General features: G+C 46.3%; 1 protein-coding gene across 5 annotated transcripts in view; it reads right to left on the reverse strand.

Annotated features, from left to right (window-relative positions):
* Window positions 1-14,288, reverse strand: part of NTRK3 (neurotrophic receptor tyrosine kinase 3) — a 224,353-nt gene that overhangs the window by 145,220 nt on the left and 64,845 nt on the right. For 4 of the 5 annotated variants that reach the window (XM_009635071.2, XM_009635069.2, XM_009635068.2 and 1 more), the window contains exons 6-11: window positions 11,937-12,079; window positions 11,201-11,342; window positions 8,684-8,980; window positions 5,255-5,278; window positions 4,321-4,391; window positions 2,413-2,515 (exon numbers count right to left, since the gene is read on the reverse strand). In XM_009635071.2, coding sequence (XP_009633366.1) covers window positions 2,413-2,515; window positions 4,321-4,391; window positions 5,255-5,278; window positions 8,684-8,980; window positions 11,201-11,342; window positions 11,937-12,079 — 780 coding nt within the window. The remainder of the gene's footprint in view (window positions 1-2,412; window positions 2,516-4,320; window positions 4,392-5,254; window positions 5,279-8,683; window positions 8,981-11,200; window positions 11,343-11,936; window positions 12,080-14,288) is intronic. The other variant, XM_009635072.2, reaches the window with a different exon arrangement.

A 14,288-nucleotide genomic window follows, 5' to 3' on the forward strand; every position in this document is an offset into this window, starting at 1 on the left:
GGGAAAGAGACATCAAGCACAAACACCAGCTTCAAGGTATCATTGCCAGGTTGGGAGCAACTGAAACAGCTCAAGCTGATACCCTACAGCAACCAAAGGCAAGAGGAAGGCTGTGAACTCATGGACCTGCAAAGCAGCAAGGAAGCAGAGTTTAGAAACTGCATTTTGGAAATGGTGCGGGGGACTGTGACAAATCTTGAGGGGGTAGAAAAATAAATCAGCTATAGCTGGCAGAGCGGGCCATAGCCAGGGTACCACCAAAAGCATCCCAGCCACTGCAGGTCAATGGAAGAGTTGCCTTTGTGTTGTGGATGAAAGTGGCGAGGTTTGGTAGCAAGCCTGATGCAAAGCAGCAAGATACAGGCTAAAGATACAAAGCCTGGTGGCTTGGCAGTTGACTATGGCACTATGGCTAAAGAAAAAAAAAAAAACATAGGTAGAAGAGGCGCTGGGGAAAAGCAGGAGGCTCAGAGCAGGTCGGGCCATGTGCTAGGGAGACTGTCCACAGGGCAGGAGGATCTGCATCCTCCAACAGGAAGCAGAGCTCAGGCAGTATGAGTAGGCTGCCCATGGTGGTGCCTATGACACTTGTGACTCAAGCAATCTCCCTGGTTTTAAAGATGTATTTAATTTCTGTCAACTCCATCTGTCCAAGCAATGTCATCAATAAAACTTTTAGAAACTCTACAGGGCTGTAGTTTCATATCAGAATTGGAAGAAATACAACATGATGAGGAAGAAAGCAGGCTTTTCTGGCTAAACATTTTTGCCTTCCAAAAACTGCACACAAGGACCCATCACAGCACCCCTCTGGTTTCTGGGAGTGCAGAATGTCCACTAACACACTTACCCAAACTCCTGCGAGCACATACACACATCTATGCACCAAGACTGGTTGCTCACATAAGGTTCACTCCTCTTTGATTCTTCCATTAGGGTCAGAAGTTACTTTTCCTTTTTATATTTGTATTTCTAAGCCCCATCAGTGGCAAATGCCCAAGCACTTCCAAAGTGTTCTGACACATCCCTCCAGAAGGCATGTAACATCATCTCAGTTTTACAGATGGGGAAATTAAAGAAGAGACAGAGGTTAAAGAAGCTAATTGCCTACGGACACTGAGTCAGTAGAAGAGCTGGGAATTGATCCCAGGAACCATGTCTTCCATTCCTCTACTCCACCCACCAGTCAGTACACCCTACCAGATGGTTCTTATCATTGGACAGATGGACTAAATATTGCTAAGTTGGTGTAGAAGATTTGCTATTTAATTAAATGTCCTGTCTTCCTTCTCCATAGGATTCATAGGAGAAATTCCAGCCAGAATCCCATCTGGACCCACTCAGGAAACATCTCCGTAAAGCAAACAAAGCCCTAGGCAAGCACAAGAACTGTTCCCAAACCTATCGACCTGCCCTGCAACGCAGACCCCAGCAAGGCCAGGAAACAGGCTGTGACTCAGGAGCCTTGGAAGCAGCTCACGTTTATCAAAGTCTGGCTTCAAATGGTGTACGCATGAGCCACCAATTAGGCTGGGAACTACTTTGTCATGTGAAAGCTCTTCCTCCAGCCTTCACCGGGCACCACCAACGCTGCCCAACTGGAGATACCAGCAGAGTCACAAAAAGCAGATGGCACAGAGTCATCTGCTTTCTTCTGGAATTAGCTCTATCACATCACAGCACTGGCGTTGGTAGGACAGAGAAACCAGGTTCTGCCTGGCAAACATCAGATGCCTTCTCACTTTCCAGTCACTACCAAGGACACTTGAAATAGCTCCTGAAGTGGTTACTTATGACACAGAAGAGAAACCCTTCCAACAGAGGAGCAGCAGAAAGAGACCTTCCACATCATGGAAAGACAGGTCAGCAATTGCTTTCCCAGCACAGACCTTACAAACTTACAGCAGTGTCTCGGTCCCCATTCACAAACAGCCCCAGAATGGGTGCACCTGCCTTTCCAACAGAACCCAAACTTATTTCACATCCTTCTATTCCCCCTTCACATCCTGTGCTCTACACCCAGTGTGACGCAAGGAGAAACCTATGCATCATCAGGTCCGCAAAAAGATTTTATCCAAGAACATTCTCTCCCGAGTACAACTCCCTCAACACGTGGCTGGAGGCAGCAGGCTCAAAGCTCTTCTGGGCAACCTGTAGATGCAGTTATGTACCAATAAGGAAAACACATGCATACTTCTGCCCAGCAGAAGCACATACAGGTGAGAGCCACCAGCCTGTATATCTCCATTACTCTCTCAACAGACAGAAGAGGGCTGGACAACATTCTCTTTAGAAGGCTTTGCACCAATACTGACAATGTAGGAATGAAACCACAACACCTTTCCACGTGTGCTATTAGAGCCGGGCAATCCTGGAAGGTGCCTCCTGCTAGAGGAAAGCAACTGCACGTACCTTTCATCCCAAACTTGGACCGCCGGCCATACTTGTTGATCATAATAAAGAGGACGACCAAGAGGACACAAGCAAAAGCTGCCAGCCCAACCGCTATGGAAACCTGAAAGGAAAAAGCCTTAGAGTCAAGACAGAGGAATTTAGGAGTCTGGACTGGAAATACAGCACCTCCTTGCCCAGTTATCCTTTCTGTAGGCTCAAACCATCTGCTGCAGCCCCATGGATATCAGCTGTGGAGGAAAATACAAGCAAAAGCAAAGGCTTCTGGCACAGCATGGAAGCATCACAGGTGTTTGCAGGACTAGGAAGTTTGGGATCTCCCTACCAGTGATGCCATTCTGGCACCACACCAGTTCTCCCCAGCCTCTCACTCCACACACCTGCATGGAAGGAAGACTTCTGCTCCAATGCCTGGGCTCTCCCTTCACTGCACCACATCATGAGCCTCCATTTATGACATCACCACTGTGCCATGATGTCACAACACTACAGCTGTACTAACCTGAGCTGGGAACACACAGGAGCATCAGAAAATTTAGTAAAAGCAGCTCTGCCTCCCTCCAAACATCCCTCAGGGCAAAGAACAAGGGGAAAATAACACACCACAAAAAAACTAATACACACAAAAAAACCACACAGAAGAAATTAAGTAGAACTGTTTTTTTTTTTTTCCAAAAAAACATTTGGTTTTCCTAAAGCCTCTAATGGTTCCCTTATTTATTGTAATTTTTAGTAGTAAATATTTATACTACAAGAAGTGTCCAAAGTCCTTCACTGGAACTGTGGTTCCACTGGGTTAGCGTACAAGCAGAGGAAAGAAAACCTCCTTGCCCTAAAGGGTTTACAATCCCAGGCTTATTTTAATATTTATGAATATTTATTCCTTCAAGTCTTTGCTCGAGATACTTTTATTGCATTGATGTAAACAACAATTTCTTTGGCATTTTTCCAATTGTTCTCCTGTATTGGGTCTTGTAATGCATTTAGACTCTGCTTCCTTTTACAAAACTATATTCTGCTATAATAGAAAATACATCATTTAACCAAGAAAAAGTAATTTCATTTTGCAACCCTTTTCCCTGCTCCTGATACATTAGCTACGATATTTTTAAATTTTTTATTTTACCACGCTCTATTTTCATCCCCCAGCTTGCTTTCTGGGCTTTATATTTAATAATCAGTGCACATTATTGCTCCAGTCTCACCGCTCAAAGCTTTCACTTCAGTTATAGGAAATTTTCAGCTGGATGAGAACTGAAACCAAGGTGGACTGAATTCTGTTCATTCTGTTAACACCTGGTGGGTTTCAAGATCTTAAAACTTTCACAGAATTAGAGCGATTGTGTAACATGCTAATTTTTTTCCCCAACACTTATATAGGATATTTTTTTCCTTTTCTACCTGGATTCTGCAGAAGACAGACAGTGTTAAGATCTGATAAGCTGTAGGCTTTCCTTCCTTTTTCAATTTTTGGCATGCCCTGCAGAGCCAGGAGAGAGGGCAAACTGGCATTGACAAAATTGAACCAAGCTAAGTCTGAGTCCCTCACAGGGCTGAACTTAACAGCTCAGTAACAGTATGAAACACACAACTGCCTGTTTGTTTGTTCTCTGGGTGTTACTTTTTCAGAGCGAGAATTTCTGACCCTGCCAGCAGCAACTTCACAGGATGCCTTATTTTCAAAGAGCTCCCTGGTTCCACACTGCAGGCCCAAGAGGATCAGATGGTTCCTGTCAGTATTTTACTTGCCTGACATAGGCCACAAAATCCTTCTGATTGTTGGCTTGAGTCATAAAGGAAGAGATTTTCCTTGCAAGCATCTCAGAACAGCACAGGAATGTAAATACTGAGTCATCAATAGAAGAAACGCATGCAAAACAGTTCTGTAGAGAAGAGAACAAGACTCACCCCAAAAGTGTCCTCCTCCGGTTTGTGGGTCACAGTGATCGGTGGGGTGGGACTCACTTCGTAATCACCAACTGAAACCAAAACACCAAAGATAGAAGATTCAACGTGGCTCCCATGTGTCTCCCAAGGCACCAGAACATCCCCAGTCTCAGTGCCTGACCTAACAAGATTCAGTTCGCCCCTAACAGAGGCTACAACTTTCTATTTCAGAAGGCACCAAAATCAACCATCAGAGTTCCCTGCGCACATCAGCAGAGAAAACACAGACCAGGACAACACTGATGTCACTCCAACCTTGCAAACAAACATTTTGGAGCCTGGTGTCCTAGAGTGGGTGGCTTCCACCCCCAACCGATTTCCTAGAGTTTTCAGAAATCTGCTGGGCTAAGTAGGGTTAAAACAGGAGAATCACTCCAGCAGAACTTGATCCAAAGACACAGTTACTTGGGGGGGGGCACGCAGAAGAATCTGTTGGGGAAACACTACAGAAGTTGAGTCCTCTTTCTCATCCCACTCCATATTAGAGACCATGTTGTAAATGGGCCATGACATACAACTGCTTTGGGGACTGGCCAGTCTGCACCTAGTTAAGACCCCTTCCACTACACCATAACCAACCAGTTAGAGTTTTGGTGATATTTTTCTCCAGCCCTGCCATTTAAGACCTCAAAGACTACCATTTTCACCATAGGACCTTCTTCAGGATGTCACTGGAGGGAAATTAGCATCTCCTGGGCTCTAGAGATTGCCCAGTTGATCAAAAGCTCCCCAGCCGTCTTGCTGGTGCACATGGAAGCCAGGGCTTTGTGCAACCCCCACCAACTTGCTTTTGGCTTCCTGATTTTTCCTCCAGGAGCATGTAGGTCACAGGGGGAAGTCTGGAAACTACAAATACAAAACAGCCACAGTTCACAAAGGGCAAGGAGACACTTACTTGAGACAAAGTTGTCCGTACTCTCTGCGGAAAGAGAGAAGCAACACAGTTAGCATCATAGCAAAGGGAGAGTGGTCTCATTCCCAGTCCCCTCAGACACACTCCACCACCCCAAAGAGCCCAGGAAACCAAAACTTTTTGTATTTTGTCCTGTTAGTCAACCGTAACTAGAAATTGCAGCATCTGTGCCAGCAGAACCTGCCGGAGGTCAAGATGGAGAGCACAGGGGTAACTGTGCAGGGCCTTGGGCTGAAACAGGAGGAGAGGGATGCTACTGCAAGGCCAAAATGGAGACAACTAGCAGCCTGCTAACCAAACTCTTGAATGGTTGTTAAACAACCCCTGCTTTTTGCAGGCAAGCAAAGCTTGACAGACACACAGGGCTCAGCAAGATGGAGGTGGAGATAAGCAGATTTTTGCCTTGCGTGGCAGTGTTTACCCAAGGACAAAGACCCACAAGGACGAGGACCAGCTCCCAGAGAGGAGAGCCCAGCTTGGGGCATGGAGGTAGAAGAGAACTAAGCCTCATAAGCTACTCCTAAAAGCTAATAGCATCTGAACTGGATGTGGAGGCTGGGGGTGGGCCAGAAGTGCCACGAGACAGCCATGCCAATGCCAGCAGTCAGCCTTTTGACTGCTCCACTCTATTCAGTAAAGCTCCTTCAGCTTCGAAGGCAGCCGAGGCCCCAGACGATGAGGTCTAAAGCTCTCGGTGACACTCAGTTTACATAGCATGAGAACAATGTCAGCTTTCAATTCACTCGCCCATGTAAGAAATTGAGCCCGATGTTAACTGGAGTTTACACAGCTTTGCTGGCAGAGGGCTCCTGGAAGGAAGCTGAAATGTTCATGCTGAAGTACGGGTGAGGTTTGGAAGGGAAGCGTAAAACAACCCCCGGGTGACAAACACAGCTTTCCAAACCAGGGGAAAAAAAGCTGAAAAAATATTTTTGTTTCAAGTCAAGCAGAAGAGTAACTTTCCTTGGATTTTTGTAGCAAGAGGAAAAAAAATAAAGGGAAGAAATATTCATTTGGAGACTTTTTCCTATTAAAGTAGACAGTCTAGTCATAAAACTCTTGCTGCTTCTACTTTTTCCCCCCTTTCCATTTTTCTCTGCTGGACTAAGCAAATTCAACAGAAACCCACCAAAAGTTTTTCTCACTAAACCCTATTTTTCAAAGCATAAACATAGCCAAGAAATTTCAACCAACTTGAGTTCCATGAGAAGCTCCCAAAGGACTGAACACTCATCAGGGGCAGCGGAGGTAGGTACATTAACCTTTGTGGATTAAATTAGGACATGGCAGCCTATGGTAGAGACACCAATGACAACATGCAGTGAGATTTTTGACAGGAGATAAATCTGTCCTGGGAGCCACTGCCCTGGCTCCTAGAGCCACAGCATTGCAGAGAAGCAGGATATGGCATGGGGCATATTCCCAGCTCCCATACAGCTTCTAACAGCACCCTTCTCCTCTCAACCTGGGAAGCACAATCTGGCACAGCACCAACAAGAGATGCAGAACAGAGGTTTCTAAAAAAACATGGTCACAGGTCCTTTTCTATGCTGATAGGAAGTTTTCCAGACATTATACTTTCATTAACTAATTACAGCTAATAACCTCATCCTGGGTAGCGACAGCAAAACCCTCGCATGTGTTCATAGCTAAAGGCAATAAGCTTCTTGAATGAACCACAGTGGGGAACCTTCAATTTGTGGCATTTTCTGGAGGAATCTACCTTCAAATGGGAAATTATAAACGTCAGCTGCATTGAGTGTTAATGTCGGCTGTGGCAGTGGACGGAGCAATGAACTTCAAGGAAAGTAAATTACATCCTGCATTGGGCTGACAGGGTCTGCCAGGGTGAGGAACAGCTTGGGACTTCGGATCAGAAGAAATAAAAGAAATGGGTCAGTTCCCGCTGAAAGACGGTTCAGGGTCTGTAAGTACTCCACACCAGCATCACATACAAGGCGTGGGTGAAGATGCACTCACAAAGGCAATATTTTACATATATTTCGCACAAATGGATTCTCCCAGAGCCTTTGACACAAGCTGCTCTTCAGACATCAACGTGCCTTCCCACATCACAGCACAGCTCAGATTCATTTCCAAAAATCAGCTCTCCAGAACAGCAGATCTGCCCCCTTTTCTGGAGGTCCAACACCTACTTAAGAGCTGTCCCCATTTCACAGATGGGGAAATTGAGTCACAAAGGTGGGACCTGACAGAGCTGAGACTGCAAACCTGTGCTTCTCCTCACCCACCTACATTTGATAAGCTGCTCTTCTGCCCTGGCAGAAGGAAACAAACAGGTCAGATAGCCAAACACAGCATCATCCTTGAAGCCAGAATACAAATTTTCCACTCCCATCCATATCAGCTCATTTGTTCAATTGCCAGATCTTCAAGGCAGAGATTTGGAGTTGCATTTACAATATTTGACCTGCAGGAAAACTCTGTGTACATATATGGTGTGATATAAATAATAAATGAGAGTACCATTGGTATTTTTCTATATTTAGAAACGCCCTATTTTGCTGGATTTTCTTGGGCTGCAGGGGCCAATTTAGAGCTGCCACTTTCTCATGGCATCATTCCCAAAGGCAGCAGCATGCACAGATCTTAACTCCACGATGGCCAGCATGGTGTTGCAATGACAGAGAAGAAACTAAGACCCTTCACAGTCCTATAGAGCAAACAGGTCAACACAGAAGTGTCTACTGCACTCCCCAGAGATGGATTTTCATGTCCTCAAATGCTTTTTTTTTTTGCAGTTAAGCCCTGAATTACTAGGGAGTACAACGGGGAATTCCAAACAATCAGTTAAGAAATCCCAGCAAACTGATCTAAAGTGACTAATTGAGCCGTCGCGTCTTTTGTAGACCTGTCATCCTGGAATTGCACGTCATATTTAGAAAGAAAACAATCCTGACACTGCTGCATCCAGCTATAATCATTTCACAAATGCAGGCTAGAAGAAAAAAAAGGGAGGAACTGCATCACTTTAAAGGGCTTTTCTTTCTTTAGATTATAACAAGCAATCTCTCAAAAAATTGGGAAACCTCTTTGGTGCATCCCAGAGGAGATCCAAAATAATTGGCCAAACTTCCATTTTATTCCCACTGAAATCCCTAAAGATCTCAAAAAAACCCCAAACCACTGCAGAATATATTACACAACAAAAATATCTAAACCAGTTAGTCTCTCTCTGAATTAGAGTTGTTATGACACTAAAGCACACCTGAGTAGGAGAATCATGCTGGTCAGAAGAGGCCTCCAGAGGTCACCTCTTCCAACCTGCTGCTCAGAGAAAGGCCAACTTGGGTTGTCAGGGCCTTGTCTAGGTGTAAGGATTACCAGTGGGACCATAGTAAGACCTTTTGATTGCAAGCAACCCTAATGAGATAAAACCTAATATCCTACCTGGAAAGGGCTTTTCAAGGAAGTGTCCTTTGATAGTTTGGTTGGCTGAGCCCAGCTGGTTGGTGGCCACAATTGTGTAATTGCCATTGTTGTAGTGAGTGGGTTTGTTGAAGAGCAGGCAACCTTCCGACACTTCCCCTTGTTGGTAAAACTCCATGCGGATGATCTCTGTTTCCCGGAGGACCTGGCCATTGTGCAGCCAGTGAAGGGTGGGAGCTGGGTTCCCATGCACCGCAAATGCAATGCAGTGGTCCAGATGTAGCACTGGCTCCTCCAGGGTTAGGATGCGAGGGGGATCTAGCAGAGAGAAACATGGCAGGCTCACAGTACACCTCCACCCACATCATCTCTGTGCACCATGGAAATTAAGATTATTGAAAATGCAACCTCTGAAATCTCTTGTTCCTTCTACTCTTCCCATGGATGTCTGCAAAGAAGCAGCACTAAGACAAGAACCACTACACACTCCCCAGAAGGAGGATCTGAACCATAGCTAGCTGTCTTGGGCTTGTGAATAGAGGTACCAATTAACCACAGTGATGGTCCTTTCACCAGTCCAGACACAATTAAGATTGGAGTTGCCTCAGTCCACAAACCTACTGCTACTCTCCTTCCCTCAAGGTATCATGGGGAGGCCTCCCGTCCCCGTTAAGGAGGACACAGACATAGCACTGTTACATTACACATGTGTAAGGTGCCCCTTGGGGGCTCTCCAGTCGCACTGAGCAATTTTGGATCGCATAGCTGTGGAAGCAAACATCCCTCAGTGACTGCCTGTCCTTGGGGGTTTTGACTGCCTGAATAACCCAAAGGAGTTCTCACCCGCCGAACACCCTCCAGGGGTGTTTTAATTAAAGGGAGTAGAATAGGAGAGGGAAAAGGAAAGCAGAGACTCCACTTGCAGTTTATTGCATATGCATGGTCTCCCCCCCGGGACACCCCAAGAATTCAAATGTTGTTCTGCCATCAGTTCTGAAACCCCATTTACAACACCTACATGCAAAGTCCCAAACCCCAAGGCTGGCAAGGTCTGAACTAGAAGAACAGAGTTTTGTGCAAAGACAAAGGACACAAAAAGATGTAGGTCTTCCCTAAAACTCTCTTTTCCTGGTACAATCCAGCTGCAAAGAAAATCCATGGGGCATCCACAAAGAACAAAAACAATGCACCAACTTTGACTTATCTTTTGGAAAAAAAGATGGTGAATTTTTCAGGCAATGAAGGTGGTAGAAAAAAAAAACAAGGTGCAGAGCTGGTTGGAGCTGATCAAAATTCTCCCACCAGCACCCAGCTACCCTGAACCACACAGCCGTGTCCCAGCCACCTCCTTTCACTCGCAAGCCTAGATCTGCATGTGGTTTGTTCACATCTTCCTGGCAAGGAGGATTCAAAAACAGGCAGCCACCTACACACACAAAAACGCAGATCTTTTCAGTGTGAAATTACAGCCTGAGTGACGGGTCCGGGCAACAAGAGCAGGGGTAGCAGAAACCGTCAGCAGCTTAGAGGATTACACGGGTGAAAATAGGCATTGGCATGGTGCTGTTTAAGGTGTGGAGGAAAAGATGCTAAAACGCAGCACAAAAACCACCCGCCTGCTGACCAACCACCTCTGAGCCAATGTGAACTTTAATTACCTCCATTCTTCAATCCATCAATACTACTTATTGGGAGGAAGATGAAAGCAGTAAAGCATCTGGTCTCCTCTTTCCAATCCCCTGTGACCCCTTGTCTTTACAGTGGCTCCTGCACTGCACTGGACATGCAACAGGCATGGGTTCACCAAGACAAGCCAGAATCCCACATGGGTCTCCGCTCTACCTGGCAGAGTTAGGGGCGGGGGACAGATTTTCAAACTACAGAGTACGGACAAATATTGCAGACACAGCAACACATAGTAAATCTCAGCTGCCTGAGAGCACAAAGCTGTGTAAACTTCCTCTTAAGGTCAGGTTTGTGTTAAGTTATATTAGAAAGCACAGAGAAAGTTTAGCTACTTGCTGCTAAAAGCAAACTGTTGAAATTTGACGTGTATGTGTGTACACAGTGTTTGCAGTTTAACTTTTTGGGAATAGATCTGGGTTGAAGCCCTTGCAGCCCTGAAATCAGGGGCAAGATTTACACTGACTTTAGCAAGGGTGACATTTAACCTCTCACATGGCATCAGGGCGAGCAACTCTGTGTTTGTAAACAGAGTTTTAGCTCCTCTACAGCTTTTCCTTACTCTGATGGATCTTCCAAGAGATGGATGGAGAGATATCCACCACCAGTGTGGCACTGCTGCTCTGCCCCTGCTTTAGTGCTCATTTCTGCATTAATGGAAGCAGCAGGAAAGCAAAAATACTGACCCTTAAAGAGAGAACTGTGCAGCAGCCACCTCCTCCTCATTGTGCTCAGCTCCTAATCCTCATCCACAAAACCAGTATATCACAGGGAGCAAGTGGCCATGCATGCACACAGTTCCCAGGGCAGCCCTCCAGCCTCTATCAGGATCAAGGTCTCTCTGCTGCTACTTACAGTAGACGGTGAGCAGCACGCTGGCATTGCTCATCCCCACCACGTTCTCAGCAATGCAGGTAAGCAGGAACCCGTTGTCCTCACTGGTGACATTCACCAAGGTCAGATTGATGGCATGAACATTGGTCCAGTTGAGGTTGGTCTAAAAATCCCAGAGAAAAATACAGACAGAAATTGGTGTACGCTGGCTTCTCTCCTCCCCACTCCTGCCCCAGAAGCTGAGGATCCCAGTTTCCACATAATATGCGAAAAGGTCTCCAAAATCCACAGACAACTAGGATCTGGGTGCGGAGAAGTGTTTCCTATAATATCCTCTCCTGGGGGGAGGAGAGATGCAGCACTGTAACACCAAAAAACATGGCTTGCCTCTAGAAAAGCTTGCTTAGCTGCTTATTTCAGCTACAGCTATTGCAGACACCTCTGTAAGCAGGTAGTTTCATTAGAGGAGACACAAGTTAGTTCAATTAGAGAGCATTGAGATATGAAGCTATCACATCTTTACTTTCCAGCCGTACAGAATGGAAGGTTTTGTTGCCTTCAGGTAGTTCCCAGGTTCTCATGGGAATACGGTATGGCCTCGATTTTTGTTTGGATACAGCCCTCTCACATTTCTCATAGCAGTCTCTGCCGTCCACCTGATGGTCTGCCCTGCATGCACAAACCTGGGGAACCTGTAGCAGCTGCCTTGCCCTTGCCACATCGGGCACAGGCAGCACTGAGGTCCCGCGGCCCCTACCTGGTGCGTGTTGATGGAGTGAAGATCAGCCACCGTCCAGTCGACATCGGGCAGCGGCGAGCCTGAGCCGTTGCAGGTGATGACGGCATTCTCCCCTTCCCGCACTGTCAGGTTCACGTGGCTCACACTGATCTCAGGGAGGTCTAGGAGAGCCAGACACCAAGGTACTCAGGTTTGGAGCAGCATTTGCTACAGCCAGCTGCAGAGTGCACACATGTGGACCCAGATCCTGCCAAGCTGTTTCCCAAAATCAGCCTCTAGCACCTTCAGATAAGTAGCAAGAGGCAACAGCATGGCCTTGCCCTACCAAGGGAAGGATGAGGCATGGAGACAAGGGAAAGAATGGACACTGGAGTTGTGCCAGCTGAGCAGAACCTCCCATCACACTCAAATCCAAATTTGTGTCTAGTTCTGGCTGCCCTTCCCTTCCTATGACCCCCTCTTCCCCATTTCTTCTACTCCCACAGAAGCTGATATCAAGGGCAGTCACCTGGGATGGGAAAGCTGTGTGGGCTGGGAGAGGATCCAAAGTGCTCCCACCTCCAGGGACAAGGCACAGAGTGCCTAGTGCTCCGGGCGTGGAGCGTGTCCCTCTAATTTATAACAATCAAGAGAAGATGACCAAGGATATGTCCTCATATTAACTGCAGCTCTCCTAATAAAAGGTGCCCTTGTTCTTCCTTGGTGGTGGCAGACAGATTCACTGATTTATGGTGGCTCTGATTTACACCGCTTCCTTACTCGCTGCCACAGGCGCCAAATATCCTTGCAACATGGAACAAGACAGCACTGGTTGTAAAAAGAAGGGCAAACAGCTTTCTTGCATAGGGAAGGCTTTCTGGGCTCATCCTAGAGGCAAATTAGGTAGGCAGGGCAGGGGGGAACTGACCAGTGGTGTGTCCCCCCATCATAGGGCAGCAGCATCCACCACACCAACCCAAAGCCATGGATGGGGATATGCATCCTTTCATTGCTGTCAAGGAGTGACACCAGGAGGGAAGCAACCTTGCACTGAATTTGGGGGGATGCCAGAAGAAAGGAGGCAGTGGTCAAGGCCTAGCAAAGCTGCAGAGGTGGCAGGAATCAGGTGAGAGGGACACTTAGGGTGTCTCTGGGTTGAGCTGATATCAAACATGACCACACCAAGCCACACCAACCCACAGCAACAACAGGGGAAAAACAAACGGGGTGTTGTTACAACGTCCCTTGAGTCATCTTAATGCTTGAACAGAAAGACTCTCCTCTGAAGGAAGGCAGATCAGCGTGGCTCCCTTCACTTCCAGGAGACTGTGAGGTCAGGAGATATTCACCCTGCACACCAGCACATTTATGTTCCCAAATCAGCACCCTGCTGTCCCATTAAGTCTAATATCATGATTGATGGAGTCACCTTCTCCTCTCATCCCTGATCCCTGAGGATTTTTCTTTTTCTCTAATCCTTGCAGATTATTCTTCCCATGTGAGGAGGAAATTACAGCAGTCTCTCAAATCTTTTTAGTTCATCCACATGCAGGCACACTTTGCCCAATTTCCAGAGCTTAATAAAGGGACATCATGAACTTAAAAAAAAAAAATAAGTCATGCAAATCCAAATGTGCATGCTGTTTGTCTACTACTGCTGGAAAGAGACAAACCCGAATTTTCCTACAACAGAGAATGATCAGCATAAAAAGAAAACCTCTGGTTTTCCTCCTTTTTTTCAGCCCAGGTATTTGACAGCTGCTTGCATACAGACAGTGTAATTGTTCTGTTGAAGCTACACCTCCTTCCCCTTATTCTGCAAGGGATGCTTTCCAGTAATGGCAACAGCAGAGCAAAAACTGACACCAAACAGGCAGCTGATATGTGAACAAGGTGAAGGGAAAAGGCATAACTATTGAACATGCCTCATGTTGCTCCTGGGGCCACTGGACTCTTTTAAACATCAGCTGGAAACAGAAAGAGATGTAAAGTCACTCCTGCCTCTTCCCTACAGACATGGGCTTTCAATTGCAAAAATAAAACAAAAGAAAATGAACACAGACGTGTATTTCCTAAGAGTAATTACAAAAGATAAGGCGGCAGCATCTTTTAACAATATGCTGTTTCTAGGATTTGTTAGACAGAAGAGCAACATGAAGCATTCCCTTTTTCAAGGCATCACACAGACTTGTCACGCACACTGTCGAGCAACAGCATTGCAGTGAAGGAAATGTCCCAATCACCCAATACCTGCACTCATACAGCAACACCAGCCCCACACTTACACAGATACGCTATTTTTAATCCACAAACTACCCCCACCAGCTTCAAGTGTCGTCTTCTTGTCCACATGGTGGGATTCTGCTGCACCAGGTTCCCAAGCAAATGGTG

Source organism: Egretta garzetta, unplaced genomic scaffold, assembly GCF_000687185.1.
Source record: "Egretta garzetta isolate BGI_Z169 unplaced genomic scaffold, ASM68718v1 scaffold322, whole genome shotgun sequence".
NCBI lineage: Eukaryota > Metazoa > Chordata > Aves > Pelecaniformes > Ardeidae > Egretta > Egretta garzetta.